The sequence below is a fragment of the Rhinocladiella mackenziei genome (assembly GCF_000835555.1).
Source record: "Rhinocladiella mackenziei CBS 650.93 unplaced genomic scaffold supercont1.1, whole genome shotgun sequence".
NCBI lineage: Eukaryota > Fungi > Ascomycota > Eurotiomycetes > Chaetothyriales > Herpotrichiellaceae > Rhinocladiella > Rhinocladiella mackenziei.
Genome location: NW_013550604.1, coordinates 2,962,154 through 2,980,700, shown reverse-complemented (window position 1 = coordinate 2,980,700; position 18,547 = coordinate 2,962,154). Strand labels below are relative to the sequence as shown.

Genomic DNA, 18,547 nt, shown 5'->3' with positions numbered 1-18,547 from the left:
GCTCACTCGGCGATTCAACCACTTGGGTTCGAAATGTCTTTCTTATGCTTGATGTTCCGTGAACTTTAGCATGACATCAGCGGACGGCTCTTTGGGATAAAATTTTGGAGCCTGCTGCGAGGGTGGGATGGCGCATCTCGAGTTAAGACAACCGAGGCTTCGAGTTTCGTTTCTTTGCTACTCACGTGATATTTGGGGAAGTTTCTCACGTGATATCTTTGGCATTTACAATCCGCTACATGTTGTCACATATCATGAAATCTTTGGCTCAACCGAGACTGAAAATCGCGACTTGGCCTCCGGGAAGCGCCATCACCGTCGATGGACCCCAACTCCTCCCTTAGATCCGACCTCTCTCAAGTCTGGTCACCATGTCAACTTGACGATATAAGAATGGCACCCAAGTATGTTCGGCCTGGAAAGAGATGGCAAATGATTGCATATAATTGGGCGGGGTCGTGTCTGAATTAAAAAAACATCATTTTCTTGCATAATCTGTCTCCCCGCTGGAGGCCAAGCTCTGGAAAATAGAAATCTTGTATTCAACTCCCTCTTGTCGATTCATGGCTTTCAATCACCATCACTATCACTCAAAACAAGAGCATCATCCATGCTCCCGCCTGGAGCACTGCTAGTCGCTCGACTTAATTGCGGATTCGTTGTCGGTGTAGCCGCATCATCAGGATATCCACTACCGAATCGGTGATATTGTCCAGGATCTTCCTCTTCGTATTCTTCTTCGAGTTCTTCCTCTGCTTCCTCGTCGTCGTCTTCTTCTTCTTCTAGTTCTTCCTCCTCACCATCCGGGTCTGCACCATTTTGTGTGCCATATGGCTGATGATGTTCGGCGGACTCGTCCTCATCATATAATTCTTGCTCCTCGTCGCTTTCTTCGACATCGTCATCATCTGCATCAGTATCCTCGTACGAGACAGATTGCAAAAGTTGATAGGAATTTTGACCGTTCTTGTGAGGCGCCGCCTTCGGCTTCTCCCGTCTAATACCACCTGGTGCTGAGGAACTTGTCGGAGGTCGTGGACGCTTCGAGGTGTGAATATTGTTGGTGTCCTGGTCCCGTCTTTCATTAGTGAAGGCTGGATCCATCTCGTCACGAGATCTTTTCCTTCCCGGACTTGACCCAAATCCCTGTTCGCTTGACAAATTCGACCCTCTGCTGTAACAAAGAGCACTTCTCTTCGACATTGCAACAGGAACACATTCTGATCTGGACCGCAAAGGTCTGACAGCTAATCCATGAGCACCAGTCTGTCGAATTCGTCTTTCTGTTCGTGATAGACTCAACCCGGATTTGGTTTCACCTGGATAATATTCGTAGCCATTTGCTCTGGCCAACCCACTAGCTGAAGGGCTAATGCTTTGATCGGTCTGACTTCTTCGGAATAACTCTTCTTCTCGTTCAATTTCTTTTTCGATCGTGACTGTTTGCTGTTTGAACCATTCAGTTTGTTCGGCCATGGCTTCTCGTGCCTCCCTGATTTGCTTGAGAAAGTCATCTTCCCCCTGGGGTTGACTGGCCATCTTTCCTGGAGAGTCTTTGGAGACTGGGTTGGGAGCGTCGGGAATCGAAAGTGCAGGTGACCATGCCAGGGCCCGAGGACTCTGATCCGAAGCCAGGTGACTAATGCGCTTCTTCGCTCTGGCGATAGCGGTTTGCCTCTCTTCAGCTTCTCGCAACTTTCGCATCGCAAGACTTTCCTTGGTATATGGGACGATCGGTGCCTCGGGATCAACACCTAGAGCTTTTAGCCTGAAATAGTCGGTGTGGGTAGTGTCGACTTTGCGGGCAGCTCGACGCAAATCTTGGTTGCTAGTTGAGCGACCTAGGACGGATGCACCCGAGAAGATCGACACATGTTGTGGTCTCGAAGTTGATGTCTGCCAGGCTGAAACAGCGTTTTCGTCACTTCTAACCGAGGTCGGAGGCTCCGGGAAAGTGCTCGTCGTCCTTGATCTTTTGTGTCCCACAGAGGTTGATGTCCCATTTTTCGAAATCGCGCTCTCTTTCGCATTCGGTCTGGAGAAGCTTTTTCTCTTTTGTCCAGCGATCCGACCGGTCGAATTATTGTTTTGTGTACTGTCCCTCAATATCTGGGCCTGAGTGGCTTGCTTCACTTCTCTCTGGAGCCGCTTGGTCTCTTCAGCAGCGTGCAAAATTGCCTCCAGTTCCTCTTCGCCTCTCTTTTTCCGGGCCTGTTCGACCCTCGTAGCTTCCGCAAAAAGTTGTCGTCGATTCTTGGCTCGCCGATTTAACTTGTTCCTCCAAGCTCGGGTTCTCCAAAGATATCCAAATTTTCGTGCCAGAATACGTTGACGGATGGAGGCTTGTCGAGGTTAATCTTGAAAGAAAAACAGAAGAAAGGCGTAAAAAGACTTACCAACCGCCGCATCAAACACTTCCAATCTATGCTGGTTAAGTGCAGTTCTCACGAGATCAGGAAGGGTGTATTCGACGTAGTTTTGAAGAAGTCCATGCGGCCGCAACAATGCGGCCCTAGCCAAATTCCCTGCCAGCTTACTACGATCTGCCTCCGTGAAGACTGGATTGGATGGAGGCCGAACAGGAGAATGGGGTGGGGTTGTGCTGATTTGAGGTGCTGCTTGCGGCGCTGCTGTTGAAGGGTTGATATCGACAAAGAGATCGGTCGTTGGCTCTGGTCCGGTCAAAGGTTGTTCGGCTGGGCCCTGATTAGCTGACGAACCCGTTGGCAATGGTGCCGGAGGGCATTTGAAAGCTTCGGAAGGTCGTTGTTTCGTTTCTGGTATCGAAGATGGCTTGGTCGTGAAAAATCTCGGCCCCAAGGAATCCGCCAAAGTATTTGGTGTCCGGTTGAATGAGAATCCTGACGTTGTGTTTGTCGGGGACGGCTGAGATTTAGGCGCCGTTGTGGACTCAGTGAGTGAGGACCGAGGCGGCCGAGCTTGTGTAAATGAAAAAGTTGGTGCGCTGGGTAGTTGTGACGATGTCGGTGGGATTTCTGAGGTTTGAGTCCGGGTTGGAATGTCGGGAGGGTTAACAGGTCGTGAAGATGGCGGCGTGAAGCTTGGGAATTTGAACGGCGCTGGTGATGACGTGTTTGCCTTGGTGCTCGACTCTGTCAAGTGGAGCCATTAGCGACAACATGAAAAATGAAAGATGCATCAAGCGACAATGTGAAGGTTGTCAACTTCATGAAAGTGGCGTCTAAAACCAAAGAGGTGAGAAATACCTTCAGATGGACCTGAAAGAGCGGGAAAGGCCGGCTCGAGAACTGGGTGTGGTCCAAATATAGACGGAGCCGACTGAGCTGACGATGCGGTAGTATTCGGTGCGGTGGTGGCAGATGCAGAAAGCGGCTTCCCCAAATTGAATCCCTTGAATGATGCTGTAGTGGTGGTAGGGGTGGGTGAGATAGAATCGTTCGTCTGAATAAGTTCAGCTGCCCTGAACGCGGTTGGCTCAGTGGTGTTGGTAGAATTGAACTTCGGTTCTTTGGGTGGGATTTCAAAGCCTCCAGAGCCAAACGAGTCTTGTTGTTGGACTTTTGGCGGTTGAGTGACTCCCTCAGGCTTGAAGGGCGATTCTGGTTGCTGCTGAGTAGAGGTGGATTTACCAAACGTCGAAGGAGAAGAACCAAATCCGCCAAAGCCAGAAGAGCCAAACTGCGGAGTGAATGGTGAAGCTTGCGGGTTGAGTGGAGAACCGAAGACTGAAGTATTCGTAGAGGCGAAATTCGGCTTGCTTTCAGGAATGAACATGCTTTGATCATCCTCTCTGGCATCTTCCTCGCTCGCCTCTTCCTCCTCGTCGCCCTCGACCCAGCCCTGTCGAATGGCTTCTGCCACGGTCACGCCATTGATGACGGCGGGAAGCGTCCGACGGAATCGCTTCTTTTCGACGTAATGGTGTGAGAATAATTGTTGATTGGGGATCGATGATTCTACGTAAACATCAGAAATTGGCATTAAAACAATGTGGGGGAAAGGGAGGAACGCACGATCGAGAGAGTGGGCGCTGTTGGCCGTCGCATTTAGATACTCATCACCATGCTCATCCGTACTGAAATAAAGGTTGAAAGCGGCGCAAAAGTCTTTGGTTTCGTCTTCGGTGTCGAACCCCAGAAAGCTCGTGACTTCGCTGAGACTCCAGTCTCTCGATTTGGCTTGTTGAGCTGCGGGAGCACTCTTACATGATCGCCACAACGCGTCCAAGGCCGCAAACCGAACGTGGCCAAAGTATATCTCTGCAACGCAGGCCATGATATAGGGGACAGCCAAGGATGACAGAATATTCCAAAAACTTCCCGTGTTGCTCTGGGCAATGGCAAATGGCTCCATGGGCCGGAGAGGTCCTTGATCGAAAAGGGTGTTCCCTGCGGCGGTATATAGCCTGAGCGCTGTTTGTACTCTCTTGTCCTGGAGTAGATTGCTGGGCCAAGACTGCATGCGATCTTCCAGGTCGGGATGCTGCGACTGCAGCTCGAAGATGACGCAGTACGCTCGAAACTCGCCTTCATTAGGGAAATCCATACGCTGCCGATTGTCGTCGTAATAGTACAGCAACGATAGCAAGGTGTTGTTAAGTTGCTCGCGTTCTTGATGCGCATCAAAGTTTTCCCCCTCCCAAAGGTTATCGGGGTTTGATAATTGATGCAACGAGAGGATGTGAAATCTGGCGATGCGTTCATAGCAGTCGACAGCAATTTCGACGTCGTTGACATTCGTGACCTGTTGAATGGAAAAGTCGTTTCGAATTCCTCGCGTTCTGTCCCAGACGAACTTGTGGATAGTTGCAAGCCGCTCACCACCGCCCACCACCTTGTCTAGGAGATAATCTAAGGTTTTCTTGAGAGTTGCTGGAGTTCGTATATCTGAAGGAAGTTGCTCGTCATAACCCGCAGCAGAACGACGAAATCGTTTAACCATGCGGTCTTCTGAAGGGATGTCTTTTCCCGTATCTTCGTTGTGCACCTTATAATTCCATTAGCGATTACTTCCTTCCGGGGGCAGTGACAACGATATATATCCACCTTTTCTGCCCTGTCGACCATGTTCTGGACAATGCGCTCCACTCTTTCAAACTCTGGACACATGTCTGTGCAGGTTCCGACGGGGGTGATTGCCTTGTCCAAACTTGTCTTTTTCTCCGGATCTGCCAGAAAGCCATCGCGAATGGCCTTTGCCCTCTCTTCTTCTCTTTTTGGTTTGAGCTATATGTGGATTCGCACGTTAGAGACCTACAGACAAGGTTGCGGTCAGCCAGACACAGAAAGGATTGCGACGCACCACTTGGAATTTGGCAAAAGCATTGTTCATAAAATCACGGTGGTTCGAAGGAGTCGGAGAGGACCGGCGGGGTTCTGGCGTGGGTGCTGGCGATTTGGGGGTAATAAACGTTTGCGACAGATGTCCACGTCCACGGCCTCGTCCTCGTCCTCGAGAATTGGGTGTGAAGGGCGCTGTTGTTGAAGCACTACGACCTAAAGCCACCTGAGTCCTTGCTGAAACGGGTAGAGACGGCGGAATTCTCACCTCTTCCACTGCTCGAGCTTGATGTGGTATTGTCCGATCCCCTCTTGACTGTTCCCGCTCGAAGTTTCTGCAACAATCCATCTCCACTGGTTGAAGCAGCAGTGGCGCCAGCTCGCCCTCTTCCTCTCCCACGTGCTGGAGATACGGATTTGGTGGATCCTTGATTGCTATCGCGACTTCGAGTAGCGGTGAACGGAGCCGCTCGTGCGCCCCTCGCAGCGCCGCTGCCACCGCGCTGGCCGCGGGTGGACGGCGCAGACATTGGTGCAGGAGTTGTTAATCAACATCGGAAGACTGTCATGCCAGAGCAAAACGAGACGACGGGCTGTTGTGAACGCGTGGTAGATCGAACAACGGTGGTTTGATTCGATTTGGATGGATCGATTCCATGAATAAATGTTGTTGGCTATGGTGGTTCGAAAAGGCGAATCGAGTCGCGTGTGGAATGTGAGCAGGCTCAGTAATATGCAAAGACGAAAGTGAAGGTTACGGAGGATGCCAGGGTGATTCCTATTGGCTATCGAGGCACTGGACTGCTTACATAATTAATTTTGCAGGCTTTGGCCTTACCACGCAAGGCCACAGTTCTGGACCAGGATAAGTGACTCGGGAAAGGCTAGTATTGACAATCGCTCTGCCATACTAGCTGTCCAATATTCATTGCAGGTTCATCTACATAACACTCGGAAAGTCCACCTGCATCTGTCGTTGTCATAAGAACCCTCGCATTCTGTGGTCTGCTAAACCGAGAAGATATCATCAAACTTGCAACCGAAAACAAAATCCCCCCCCCCCAAAAAAGACCGGCCACTGACCTCGCCTGCAGAAATTTGGGATGAAACTTGCGTGCTGGACGACATTCCATCATGAATTACCATACCAAAGTTTGCTTTGACTCCTGCCGGTATTCCTGCTCTTTCGACGAAGGCTGCTGACCAAAGTGATCGATCTCGAAGATTAAGCCTCAAAAATCCAAGAAAACTTCGTAAATAAGTCGGCATCGAACAAATGATGTTGGTTGGTTGGCTGAACTGAGGCTGACAAAAGTGAAACGGAAATGTGATGAGATACTTGAAAAACCGGAATGAGAGCAATCTTTGATCCACAGTACTCTCAGAGCTGTGTGAATGGTGGTGCGAATACCTTCTTGCGTCATTTGGCCTCCACTCCCATTTTATTTTTTGGGTGGCCTCCTTCGAGAAGCATTATTTCAGAGAGCTCACACTGGATAAAAGGGTCCGGCTATCATGTCCATGTTGTAATCTTGCTGGGGAAGCATTCCCGGATACGAAGTGTCCATGACCCGAACGGGCAAATTCCGCCGACTCCCGTCGTTGTAGTCTTGATAGTGCATTGGATTTATCACAGATACACAGTTCTGCACTCTGCTGTCCATGTCGCGCGAAGCTGGGTCTAAGTATTGGTACGTCATCTCTTGTGGTTGCGTTGCCATGTCGGGGTGGATTCCAAATATGTGCTCGGGTGGCTCTGGTCCCATGTCTGGCATCATTCCCATCCAGGGTTGAATCTCAAGTCCCGGTTGAGGTGGACGAGGGCCAGATTGTGGAAGAACATGCATCATTTCTTGGGATTCCGAGTGACTGTCGAGATCTCGTTCAAAGGTCCTAGACGGTAATTGTTGTGATATGTTCACCATCAGTCCAGACCTACTATGGACCTGGTTGACATTAGGTCTAGGGAACTGCATGACTGTATCAATCGGTGAGCCATCAACATGAGACTTGAACTTGCGAACGTTCATCGTCCTCTCACTCGAGACTTCTTGAGCAGGCTGGAGTGCAATCGCAGGCGTCGCAATGCTTCCATTGATGGCAGAACGCGATCGTCGTCCAGCGGGGCGACGTCCATGTGAACCTTCGACGCCCCCCGAGCTCCGAAGTTTGCCCAAATGAAGGCGGCCGTCAAGATGCACCTGATCTGCAGGAGAAGGCCGGGTGGACGAAGTCGATGTCAGGTCAGGTTCGTCACCAAGGTCTTCCTCGTGAGAGCCATGGCTGGAGCCACCTTGGCTAGGACCTTCTTGCTCAAGCGCCTCATTGTCGCTCTCATTTGGTGTCATCCTTGAACCGTGACTGTAATCGCTCAGGAATACGAGTGAATCGCCGTCTAGGATTCTCAGCTGAGGCTATAAATGCAGAGACGTGAGCAACTGTACTTACCAATCTCCCCGGCCTCGTATTGTTCCATCATCTCTCTGGCTCTGATGATCTGCTGGATGATTTCCCAACGATCTTCTCTCAATTCACTCCTCTTCAATTCGAGGCATTCAAACAGCCCACGAGCATTCACCGTTTGCTGGTTCTGTGGATCTGGAGGACTTGTGATGATTGGCTGGGGAGTGTTCAAAATGAGATGAACCAGAAGGTTGGTTCTATCTGCGGGGGGAAAAGGTGTCATTAAGGAACCTTCAACCGCGTTGCTCCAAGTACATACCATCGCGACCTATATGATCTGGTTCTCGGTGAATGACATCTAGAAGCAGACAATGAAAGTTAGATCCAGAAGCGACCACGCGAAACACCATGGGGAGACTGGGGGGTTACGAGAACATACCAGGTGGCCAGTAGGGCGGCCTAGTCCGGTTTGAATCGGCAGGCTCACCACGTGGCATTTGTCCGTTGTAAGGATGAGTTGATTGCTGAGACTCGTAAGTATTGTCAGTCACGACGCGAGCTCCTGTCGTACCTTTTTAGGGTGGATCTTTTTGATCCAGACCTTGGCAACTAGACGACATGCCACTTGCTGCAAGGTCAAAAATGCCTCCTCGAACCATTGTTCCAGCTTCTCGCGGTCGTCTACTCTGATTTGGGCGGCAGGAGCTTCGGAGACCAGCTTCAATCTTCGCTCACTCTGGGGAACCCTGGGTTTGGATTGGCTTCCTGCATTCAATGTTCTCGATCGGTGCCGCTTTGTTGGACGCTGAAAAGGGTACGATATCGAACCGCCAGGTATTCGCGTTTCTCTCTCGGGTTCCTGCTTAAGAGCCTTCGAATGGCGGCACAATGAAGTGCCCACATTTCCTATATTGGTCAGGAGTGCTCCTCCCCGGATTCAGGAACAGAAGCAGCACTCACTTCTTAAAGTGGGATTGCGGTCGCTCATGTACTTTGTGAAATTCCCACATGCGTCTCCAAGAATTGAATATTTGTGTTGTTCTAAGTTGGGAGAGACCAGGATCTCAGGTATGTTATTTTCGCCAGGGACAAGACCAATGAAATCTTCGCTGTCTTCGAGAAGCTTCTTGATCTCATTCTGTATCTTGGTAAGCTCAAACGGCCGATATTATCTCAAGTTTGATGATTGGCTCACGATGATGTATTGTTGTTTGGCTTCTTTGCTAAGGTTCGCCGTCGCGACTGGTTTGACAGCTTTCTCGAATTTGAGCGGAGGGATCTCAGGAAGAGGCCCGGCAGACGACATTGGGTTCAGTTCAGCGGTCATATCCAGCGGCAGAGACAATCCTCATTCCCCAGTTACCGGTGGAGTGGGTAGAGGAAGTTAATAGCCGCTGCCTTCCGCTTTGTAATCAGCTGTCAGGGCGTGTTGTGGAGACCAGGAGTTGAGGCTCGGGGGGGGAGTAAGCTGTTTAGAGTTGCTGTATAGCAGAAGAAGACAGCGGTTAGCCAAATTGAATGGAGCCATGGACAATCGAGCTTTGGCTCAGTTCGCTTGGCTCTAGCCAGAAGGCGAAAGCCTAGTGATCCCAAGAATGAGGGGAAGAGAGACCAGACGCCCCAGGGCGGTGTGACTGAGCTACCGTGACGTGGGGGAAGGGTGCTAGGAGGTAGATAGGCAAGCCGAAGCAGCCTCTAGACTTGGCCAGGAAAAGCGTTCGGGCCACGGGCCCTAAGTTAAAGCCCTGGCATTTTAGCTTCTGGGCTCAACCCACTGACCATTTAGGCTCACGGCTGCGGATGTCAATCCCCCTCTGATCCGGCACGCCAAAAGATAACGAGATGGCCGATGCAGAATCCTCCACCGTGGCAAAATATGAGATCGTCACTGACCTTGTATGCGCCTGCCGGGTGACGGGACACTATCAAGACACAGGAAATGGGACGGCGGCTTGTCGATTGCACCGTGTACGGAGGGGCGAACACTGTGCACACGCACCAAAAAGTAAACAAAACAGAACCGCCGGAAAAATGACCAGAACAAGGACAATGCCGACCAGTGTAGACGACTGGAAATTTGTTTTCTGTTCTAAGCAGTCATGTTAAACTTGTTTGCTAATTTTCCTGTTGTCCAAATTATGTCCTGGTTGCAAGAGGAGATGGCTAAGTGAACCGCGGTAGATGTCGAAGATTGAAGACTCCGCTGCTGGAGGAAGAGGGACTGGAGGGCGATAATGACAGTGTGTTGAAAAGGCTCCGTGGCGATGAATGCCAGTCTGTCGATGAGGATCTGTGATGTTTGCTTTGGGCCTTCTTTTTTAAACTGCTCTTTCGGTCCCAAGATCTGGATAACGGCAGGGCCGGGCCCGTGGGTGGGTTAGGACAGCTGGGTACAAATTGAAAGTTTGGGGAAGAGAGGAGGAAGAGGACTTTCGGACGGGTCTAAGCGACGATGTATATGAGATTGCCAATCGGACGAGGCCTGCAAGCAGCCAATAAAATCAGCAAAAACAACGGCAGAGGCGTGGGATAGAGCTGTAGGTGGAAGGGGACATTGCAGCGCTGTAAGTAGCTAAGCATGTAGCTAGCATCACTGGCACACTGGCACAAGCCGCGACATGTTGAAAGGCCAGAAGCCGTGTCAGTCACCCTTCGCGTGTGTATGTGTATCCTGCCGGCTGATTGACAACGGGTTGCTTGTCCTCCCAGTGCATTGTATTCCGGCACCGAACACCATATCTTCCCCCACACCAGTCGTGCTCTGATTTCCTTCTCGCCCCAGGGGTTCCTGCCATTGTCCATCGCCATCGTCATCATCAGCGTGTCCTTTGTGCTGGCTGTGAGTCGAGGGGGTCTGAATCTGGTTGCTCAAGGCTCGGATGGCCTCAATGGTTCCGATGACTCGATCGTTCAGCGGAAGGTCAAGTAGCAGCAGCTACAGTAGTGGCCAAGTCGGTGTGTTGATCGGGGTGGGCTGCACGGAGAATATGCCAATCAGGCTGTCCACGAAAGGAGGCAAGTGACTTAGTGCTTCGGGGAAGCAAGGCCGCAGTAAGTAGCCAGCCAAAACTTGCCTGCGACGTATGTACTTGTAGTATCTTGGTACTCCAGCCAGCCTTAGTAACACAGTAGTAGCAGTCTGGGCGCTAGGGAGGAGGTGATTGTTAGAGACACTTTGGCATGGGTGCGGGCCCAGGTGCAGATGTACGCGCAGGTGCGGTTCCAACCAGCACTTCCTTTACCACACCAGCATCGGCAATGCCGTGCTAAGCTGGCCTCCACGAAGTCAACGACCAGCTGCTAGCTACAAATTTCTGCCATCAATTGTGATTCTTTTTCGCTTCCCGTTCGTGCTACTGTTGCCGACTAATCATCTTCTGCCGGGTGCTCCCAGCACATGTACCGGTCTTGGGTTCAGCATTTGCCCATTTACCCTCACTCGGCCTCTGGCCGATCCAATCAATTCCCCTTGACGGAATGCCTCATTCCAGCGCTCCAGGCTACGATGTCCTCCTTGACGGTATTGACGACCTGGTAGAATCTAAGGTACTCGTGGAACAGACCACTTGAACCTCGTCTCCAATCCAGCTCACGCCGTTCTGGTCGGAATTCTTGTTCGGTCGCTTCCTAACGCCTTCACACGGAGGGAAGCCGACTTCTTGTTTCGCCTTGTTTCTCCCTGCTAGAACTTGAATAGGCACAGCATGCCCTGGGGAAGGCGACATCGGATAGGCAAAGAGGCGTTCTGACACACGGGCCTGGTTTCAAGTTTGTCCGCATTGGCAGTTTTGTTTTCTACTTGGTTTGAACTTGCTCTTTCGTTGATCGTGCACCATGACGCCGACAAGAGCACTTCTTGGTTCCACATTCGCTCCGACACCGTCGATTCAGTCGTGTTCTTAGACTCAATTATAAGCGATTACCCATTGCTCGCACGGCTAGAGTTACAGTTGATCGAAGCCAGAACCGTCCGGAGCACTTTCGTTGAACAGGCACGAAAGGCGTTTGTGACGAGCAGTCCCTAACCCTTTTAACTCTACTCCGCCAAATTTCTGCCTTGTTCGTCATGGCCGAGATTGGAGGCGTACAGACCTCGAGTCAGATGATCACCGAGATTCACCCAAACTCGCACAGACAAATACGAAGGATCAATCCGCTTGACCCAATGCGTCAAGGCAGGCATCTCAACAAGGCCTGTTCTCCACCACTAGTCAGAGACCTCTAGATTGAACGTCCCGGTCGTCCTGATATCGCACCGGCTGACAGACTGCCCGTCTGCTCTGCCATCCGAGGTCTGCTTCCACGGTCAGCCCAACGTCCCGTTTGAGAGCAGGGACGGCGAAGTTTGAGCAAAACCGCCCTAAGCACAATGCTGCACAGAGCAGGTTGATTTTTGGTTGTTATTAGCAATGGAATTTCGCCGCAATGCTACAATCCGAGTTACCCAGGGCCCAATGCTGGCAGAAGTGAATTTTATTATCCCGTCGTCGGACAACACGGCAAGGTTTTATTAACCTTTCGTGGCACCATGGCATCCAGCCTCTCACAGAGACAGGACTAAAGTCCAGGTCATAGCAAGCGCTTTCGCCACGGCTGATTTGAGAATTAAGCACGCTTAGTGTGATCGTACAACGGTGATCTGGTTTGGTTGTTTTCTGTAACAGGTACACTCAACATTGGACGAGTCCGAGCTCCTCGTTGAATATTGGCCGGGACATTGGCATCTCGTGCTACGCATGCACTTGGGTCCTCCCTCAGTAGTAGCAATCGACAGGATTTGTATTACCGGAAAAGCATGTCCAGAAGAAGTCGAAGCAGTTATTGTCGCCTGCAGCCGTGCTTGCGGCTTTGGCTTGGAAGAGGTGGCTTTTGGTCGTCCATTGTTACACAACATCCCGACTAGCTCGGGGAACATGACCGGATGCGAGGTCTCCTGATTTGTCTGTAGCAAAGGGGGGGATGATAAGATCGCGCATCGTGTGTGCCCACCACACTCTCATGGTTTCCTTGAGGCTGCGAATCCTGCATAAACTGGGACCTTCGAAGATTCTCTACCTTCATGCAAATTGAGAGCTTCAAGGACGTTGCAGCCCTGCCAGTCACTGGTGCTTGATCTACTCATACTAAAGGATGCTGCGGTGCTTTTCTCACATCCTGTCAGAGACTGTCGGGACCTCTTAACACCGACGCTGTGGTCGCCGGATTGGTCTCCTTGATTCCGCGGTGTATTGATGCATGGTTGCATTGGCGTCGCGGCTAGTGTTGATTCGGAACGGCGCTCCCGTTGCCGAAGCTTTCGAGCAAGCCAGCCTCGCGAACCAACTCGTAAAAGAGCCCTCGCTTCCTGACGAGTTCCTCGGGCGTATCAAATTCAGCCACTCGCCCTTGCTGCAAGACAACGATCCGGTCAGAGTCCAGAATCGTGTTGATGCGATGCGCAATGGTGATGATGGTGCGATTCTCGAATATGGTACTGCGCAGCGTGGCCTGCAGCATCTTGTCGGTCTCCACATCCACGGCAGCAGTTGCCTCGTCCAGCACCAGGATGTTGCTAGGAGTGAGCAACGCACGCGCCAGGGACACAAGTTGGCGTTGTCCCTGACTCAGATTTGAACCTAGATCCGAGATTCCACGGTCAGCGGGAGACGCATGGGTATGCATTGCGCCGGGGATCGACGAAAAACTCCACTCACCACCTTCGTGAACTGCGGCATCCAATTGGCCAGGCATGCCCCCGACATGCTCCTTGAGGCGAGCGTGCTCAAGCACACTCCACAGTTCCGTGTCATCGTGAACATGACGAGGATCCAGATTGTCGCGAATAGTTCCTTCGAACAGAGCAGCGTCCTGAGGAATGATCGCGAGCCGTCGCCGCAGATCAAGCAGGCCAATAGTTGAGGTGTTCAGACCGTCGATACTGCAGCGATTGAATTAGCCCCATAGCCATTTTGTTGACCGCCGAAGCCCCTTGCGTGGTCTCGAACTTCCTTCACATCGACACTTACCTGATGGAGCCGGTTATTGGCTCGATTATCCGGAATAGCGCCAAAGTTAGCGAGCTCTTCCCTGCCCCTGTCCGTCCGACCACCCCAATCTTTTCTCTTGATTTGATGCTTAAAGAGATGTCTTTCAACACGGGGTCCAGGCCCTCCCGATATCGTGTCGAGTAATCCTTGATCGTGATCTGGCCATGCGCTGGCCAGCCAATACTCGGTCGACTCCTAAAGATGATATCAGGAGCCTCGCTCGGTAAGTTGGCGTACTCGAGAACTCGCTCCACGGATACGATATTCGTCTCCACTTCCACCGTCTGGCGAACGATCCAATTCAGTGACTGTGTGATCTGTAGGGCATATGACATCTGGAAAGGTCGATTAGTTCCCAAGGCGCCGTTCTCCAGTAGCGTGCATTATCATAAGGTACTTACCGCGAGGCCCACCATGCCTGCAGACAGGCCACTTCCAGTGGTGACAGAGATGGTGGCAAAAATAGCGGCAGCAAGGATAATGACAGATCCGATGAACTCCAAGCGAACAGCCAGCCACCGATTCGCGCTAACAGAGGGGAAATACGCTCGTAGATTTGCATCCATTCGCCACTCATTTTCCATTGTAAATCTGGCTTCCTGGCGATACGCACGAATTGTGGAGACTCCGCCGAGCGACTCCTGGAAATGTGCATAGATCGGACTGCGACTGACGCTGTCAAGTCGTTTCAACTCCCGGGAGGTTCGGAGATAGTACTTCTGGTACACGGTGTACACAGCCCCCAAGGGAATCACCAAAACTAGAAAGATAGGTGTGGAGGCAGCGATGACGCCGATCGTGAAAAGAGCTCTACCAGTGTTGACGAAGAGCTTGTTGTGTTAGCCATCGGAAGAATGAATTCAGATTAGCATCAATTACCATATTAAAAGTCCGCGCAATAACCTCATCGACTCGATAAATATCACTGTCAAATTCAGGTTAGGAAATGGAAGAGAATCATGCATACCGGCTCATCCCACGCACCTTGAGAAGCGATTGAGGATACGACCAATAGGGGTGGTATCAAAGAAACTCATTGGAGAACGAAATATTGCGTACGCCATTCGGTCGTGTAATTTTCTCGACGCCTGTAGGAGGGGGCAAAAAAAAGAAAAAGGGTAAGCTCGTCACTTCTTTGGTCATTCATAAGGTGGGATAATCGAACCTCTATCGAGCAGAAAATCCAGAGTAGTAAGGTCTAACTTGGATGTCAGTCGTTTGTGTCACAACGGATGATGAAGACACATACTTGGACAACGACGAGGGCTGCACCTCCAATTCCGAATGCAAAGTAGATGCCAATGTATTTGCCCACTTGCGGGTTTGCACCGTAGGACTCGTTGATCTCGGACCAGCGCTTCAGCCAGAAGCTGCCGCCAATCTGAGCCGTTTGAGCGGCGAGAAGAGCCACGAGGTAGATGGCAACCGCTACGAGGTTGCTTTCCTTGGCATAGCTTGTGTAGACAGACCATTTCACCTTGCCCTGTTCTGAAGTTTCTTTGGTCTGCTTAGACTTTAGTCCTGCCTCCTCGTCATTCAATCGGCCCATAGGGCCGTGGAAACTTGTTGTCGAGGCACGTCGAAGGGTGTTGAAGCTCGATTTCCGGGCAGTTGATGATCCGCCGGGGCCGGTTCGAATGGGTGCAAGCTCCCCGATCTCCTGGCGAGACTCTTCCGCCTCCTCAGCATCGTATTCGTCTTGAATTGCGCTGGTAACGGCGGTCGTCGATTCGTCGGATTCCATGCCTTCGATACTAGGGCTTCTTTCACCTTCGGAATCCTGCTCGTCCTCCCTCGTCGATGATTTTATCAGTGTGGCAACTTCGCCTCTCATAGCTATGAGTTGCTGGTACGTTCCCTTTTCAAGGATCGAGCCGTCACGGAGCAGGTACATGTAGTCCGCCTCCTTCAGGACGGTGATCGCGTTCGTAGCTAAGATTCGTGCCTTTCCGCTCAAAAGGCCATTCGGTCCGAGTACATTGTTGATTAGGTGCCGGCCGACGTGCTGATCCACTGCAGAAAGCACATCGTCAAGTAGGTAAACGTCTGCGCGGGCATAGACTGCCCGTGCTAAAGCCAATCGAGCCTTCTGGCCCCCGGAGAGAGATATTCCTCGCTCGCCGACCTCTGTCTGATCACCATCGGGCAGTTGTCTGAAGTCGTCGACAAGAGCGCAGGCATTGATTGTCTGATTATAAAAATGAGGATCCCAGCGATGTCCAAAAACAATGTTCTCTTTGACGCTAGCATTCATGATCCAAGCCGACTGTGCTGCATATGCGATGCGGCCACGAACCACTGTTTCACCTTTGATTTTCCAGAGATCCCCGAGGATAGCCTGAAGCAGAGACGACTTGCCGGCCCCGACACGGCCGACGATGCAAGTAAGCTCCCCTTTGTTGGCATTGAAGTTGATGTTCTGAAGCACTGTCTGGTCCCGGTTCTTATCCCAGGTGAAAGTGGCGTCTCGAATTGTGACTGACGCTTCTCCCTGCTGATTCGGAGGTCGGTCGATGAATCTGACCGCATCTTCTTGGAGCTCGTCGGTGGTGAAGAACTCGGTCAGTCTTCCCACGGCAACTGATGCTTCGATAATGCTGGTGATAACCATTGGAAGGACCGTGAGGGGAAACGTCAAGAGATTGAACAACGTCAACGCCGGAAACACTAGGTCTGTGGTGAGCGGTTTGTTATTGACCAACACGAAGACCGCGAAAGTGGAGCAGGAAACAAAAAAGGGCGTCGAGGACCACGTGAACGTCGCGAAGGCCTGTGCTGCGCCGATCTTGCGAAGATTGTTCAATTCGAGATCGTTGCGTACATGACTCAGCTTTTCCATGAAAGCGGAGCCCCAAGCGTAGAGTTTGATGCTTTTCATGTTGTTCAAAATTTCCGCCATGAGGCGCGATCGTCGATCCTTATACGTCATCTGTGACAATTGCAGTTTCTTCATAAATCTAGCAATGAAGCCGTTGACAGGAATCATGACGATCATGGCGGCGACTCCAGCAAAGCAGGAAACACCGACAAGTTGATAAAGCGAAATCATGCACAATGTGATCTGGAAGGGTGCCGACCAGACCTGTTGACCCCATTGGGCCAAATCGGCCAGACGTTGCTGGTCCACGCTCATGTACGTGACAATATCGCCAGTAGATTTGGCGGCTCGCGACTCGTTGGACAATCGAAGTGATTTTGCGTAGATCATTGCCGTGAGCGAGGACTTGACTCGCATACCGGTTTCAAAAGCACGCTGGAAGTACTGATGCAAAGCACAGGTCTGGCAGACGGAGGTGGCGAACATGGCCAATGCGATGGCAACGCCACGTATGGCTGGTTGGCGTTCATGACCTGGTCGATAGGAATCCACAAATGTAATCAACAGTCGAAGCAGCTGTGGTTGGACGAAGGCAAGACAGTCGCTGATAGTCTTGATGAGCGCCCCGCGCAGATAAGGACCTCCAAATGCCCTAGCCAAAGCTATCCACAAGTTTGGCTTCTTCTTCTCCAACTCGATCGCCCAAGATTTTTGCAGGAGATCTCCTGTCACCTTTGTGGTATCACGATTGCGTAGATTCCACAGGTCGTCCTGAGTGAGGAAGTTCTTATAACCAAACTTCATCATCGGAGTCATCCAGCCGAAGGTTAGAACGGAAAAGACGTCCGCATACTCAATGGGGCATTCATCGTCCGCCCCCAAAGCATCGTAGGCGCTCTGCTTTTTGGGAATCAAATATTCGAGGACGAATTCGACGATTGCCAGACCCAGGCTAATATTAAACGTAACAAAATAGGGTAGTCGATTCGTATATGCCCCTCTGGCCACCAATGACCGCAGTTTGACAATGTATGCCAGAATGAAAAAGACCCAATAGAACAGCGCAACGCCATTTGGGTTCCGCGACCGCCAGTGCTCGTAGTACTGTACAGCATATATAACAAGGAGGGATACAATCGTTGCGATGGATGTGTAAAATCGAACATCTTGGAACCATATTCCGGGCAGGAGCGCGACCTGTAGGGCGGCTTGGAGGGCGGTGGCGAGGACGATGGCACAAATTATACTTCTGCGGTCTGGCGGTTAGACGGAATGGGGACTGGGAAAAACAATGATACTGACAGTTTTGCATAGAAATGCCAATTTTTGGGAACATCCTGAGCAATGCGTTTATTGAATAAATACCACAGGGCACCGGCCCCAAAGAGCACACCCCAGACGGCAACACCTAGAATCCAAGTTTCAAGGAAACAAGGTGTGAAATCCCATCTTAACGAACTCACTGGACCCCAGCCTTCCTCGTCGCCACACCAGGGTTGCTTGGAAAAAGGAGTCCCATGCAGGATTACATCTGACTTGGGAGAGTATCGTCCCGTTGCAGTCAAGACAGACTGCGCCCCCTCTGAACTCCTCATCCATTGTGTCGAAAACAGCATGGAAGGGTGAATAGAAGCTAACTCTATTGACGGGATCGTGTTGGACGGAAAGACCATAGGAGCTTCGAAGAGGAGGAAGGGTAGCTTCAAGAGTCGATGGGAACAGGGCGCAGAAGACGAGAGGGTACAAAACTGAAGACCTTTGTTCGTATTCGGTAATGGGCGGTCGGCGAAATCGGAGTTTACATGGTCCCCCTCACCGCCGCGTGATTTCGGCCAGGAACAACATTTCTCCGCACAGGCAGACGGTCACATCCTCACGTGACCAGAAGGTCGTTGTCGTTTCTCCTCGTGTCCACCGAGCCATTATTGGCCCCAGGAAGGCCCTCGCAGGCTAACCTGGAGCCCCAGCGGCTTAGTCGCTTTTTAGCCACTTGCGCAAGCTAAACCTTGCGTGATATATTCCTTACCGCCAATTCGTGT

At 51.3% G+C, this 18,547-nt stretch overlaps 3 protein-coding genes across 3 annotated transcripts; all 3 read right to left on the bottom strand.

Moving 5' to 3' along the window:
• Window positions 1-570: 570 nt before the first annotated feature.
• Z518_01040 (uncharacterized protein) lies at window positions 571-5,791 on the bottom strand (the record flags this gene model as incomplete). Its single annotated transcript, XM_013421641.1, has 7 exons — window positions 571-2,342; window positions 2,397-3,113; window positions 3,228-3,938; window positions 3,996-4,968; window positions 5,028-5,207; window positions 5,284-5,477; window positions 5,530-5,791. 7 exons carry the CDS (start codon window positions 5,789-5,791, stop codon window positions 571-573), a joined length of 4,809 nt encoding a protein of 1,602 aa, XP_013277095.1.
• Window positions 5,792-6,748: 957 nt separating this feature from the next.
• On the bottom strand, window positions 6,749-8,991 carry Z518_01039 (uncharacterized protein; the record flags this gene model as incomplete). Its single annotated transcript, XM_013421640.1, has 7 exons — window positions 6,749-7,656; window positions 7,710-7,925; window positions 7,984-8,022; window positions 8,104-8,188; window positions 8,236-8,570; window positions 8,625-8,802; window positions 8,860-8,991. 7 exons carry the CDS (start codon window positions 8,989-8,991, stop codon window positions 6,749-6,751), a joined length of 1,893 nt encoding a protein of 630 aa, XP_013277094.1.
• A 3,929-nt stretch (window positions 8,992-12,920) lies between these two features.
• Window positions 12,921-18,107, bottom strand: Z518_01038 (uncharacterized protein; the record flags this gene model as incomplete). Its single annotated transcript, XM_013421639.1, has 9 exons — window positions 12,921-13,581; window positions 13,670-14,025; window positions 14,092-14,520; window positions 14,570-14,615; window positions 14,675-14,778; window positions 14,856-14,888; window positions 14,940-17,757; window positions 17,811-17,916; window positions 17,972-18,107. The coding sequence occupies 9 exons, from the start codon at window positions 18,105-18,107 to the stop codon at window positions 12,921-12,923; spliced, it is 4,689 nt and encodes a 1,562-aa protein (XP_013277093.1).
• Window positions 18,108-18,547: the final 440 nt, after the last annotated feature.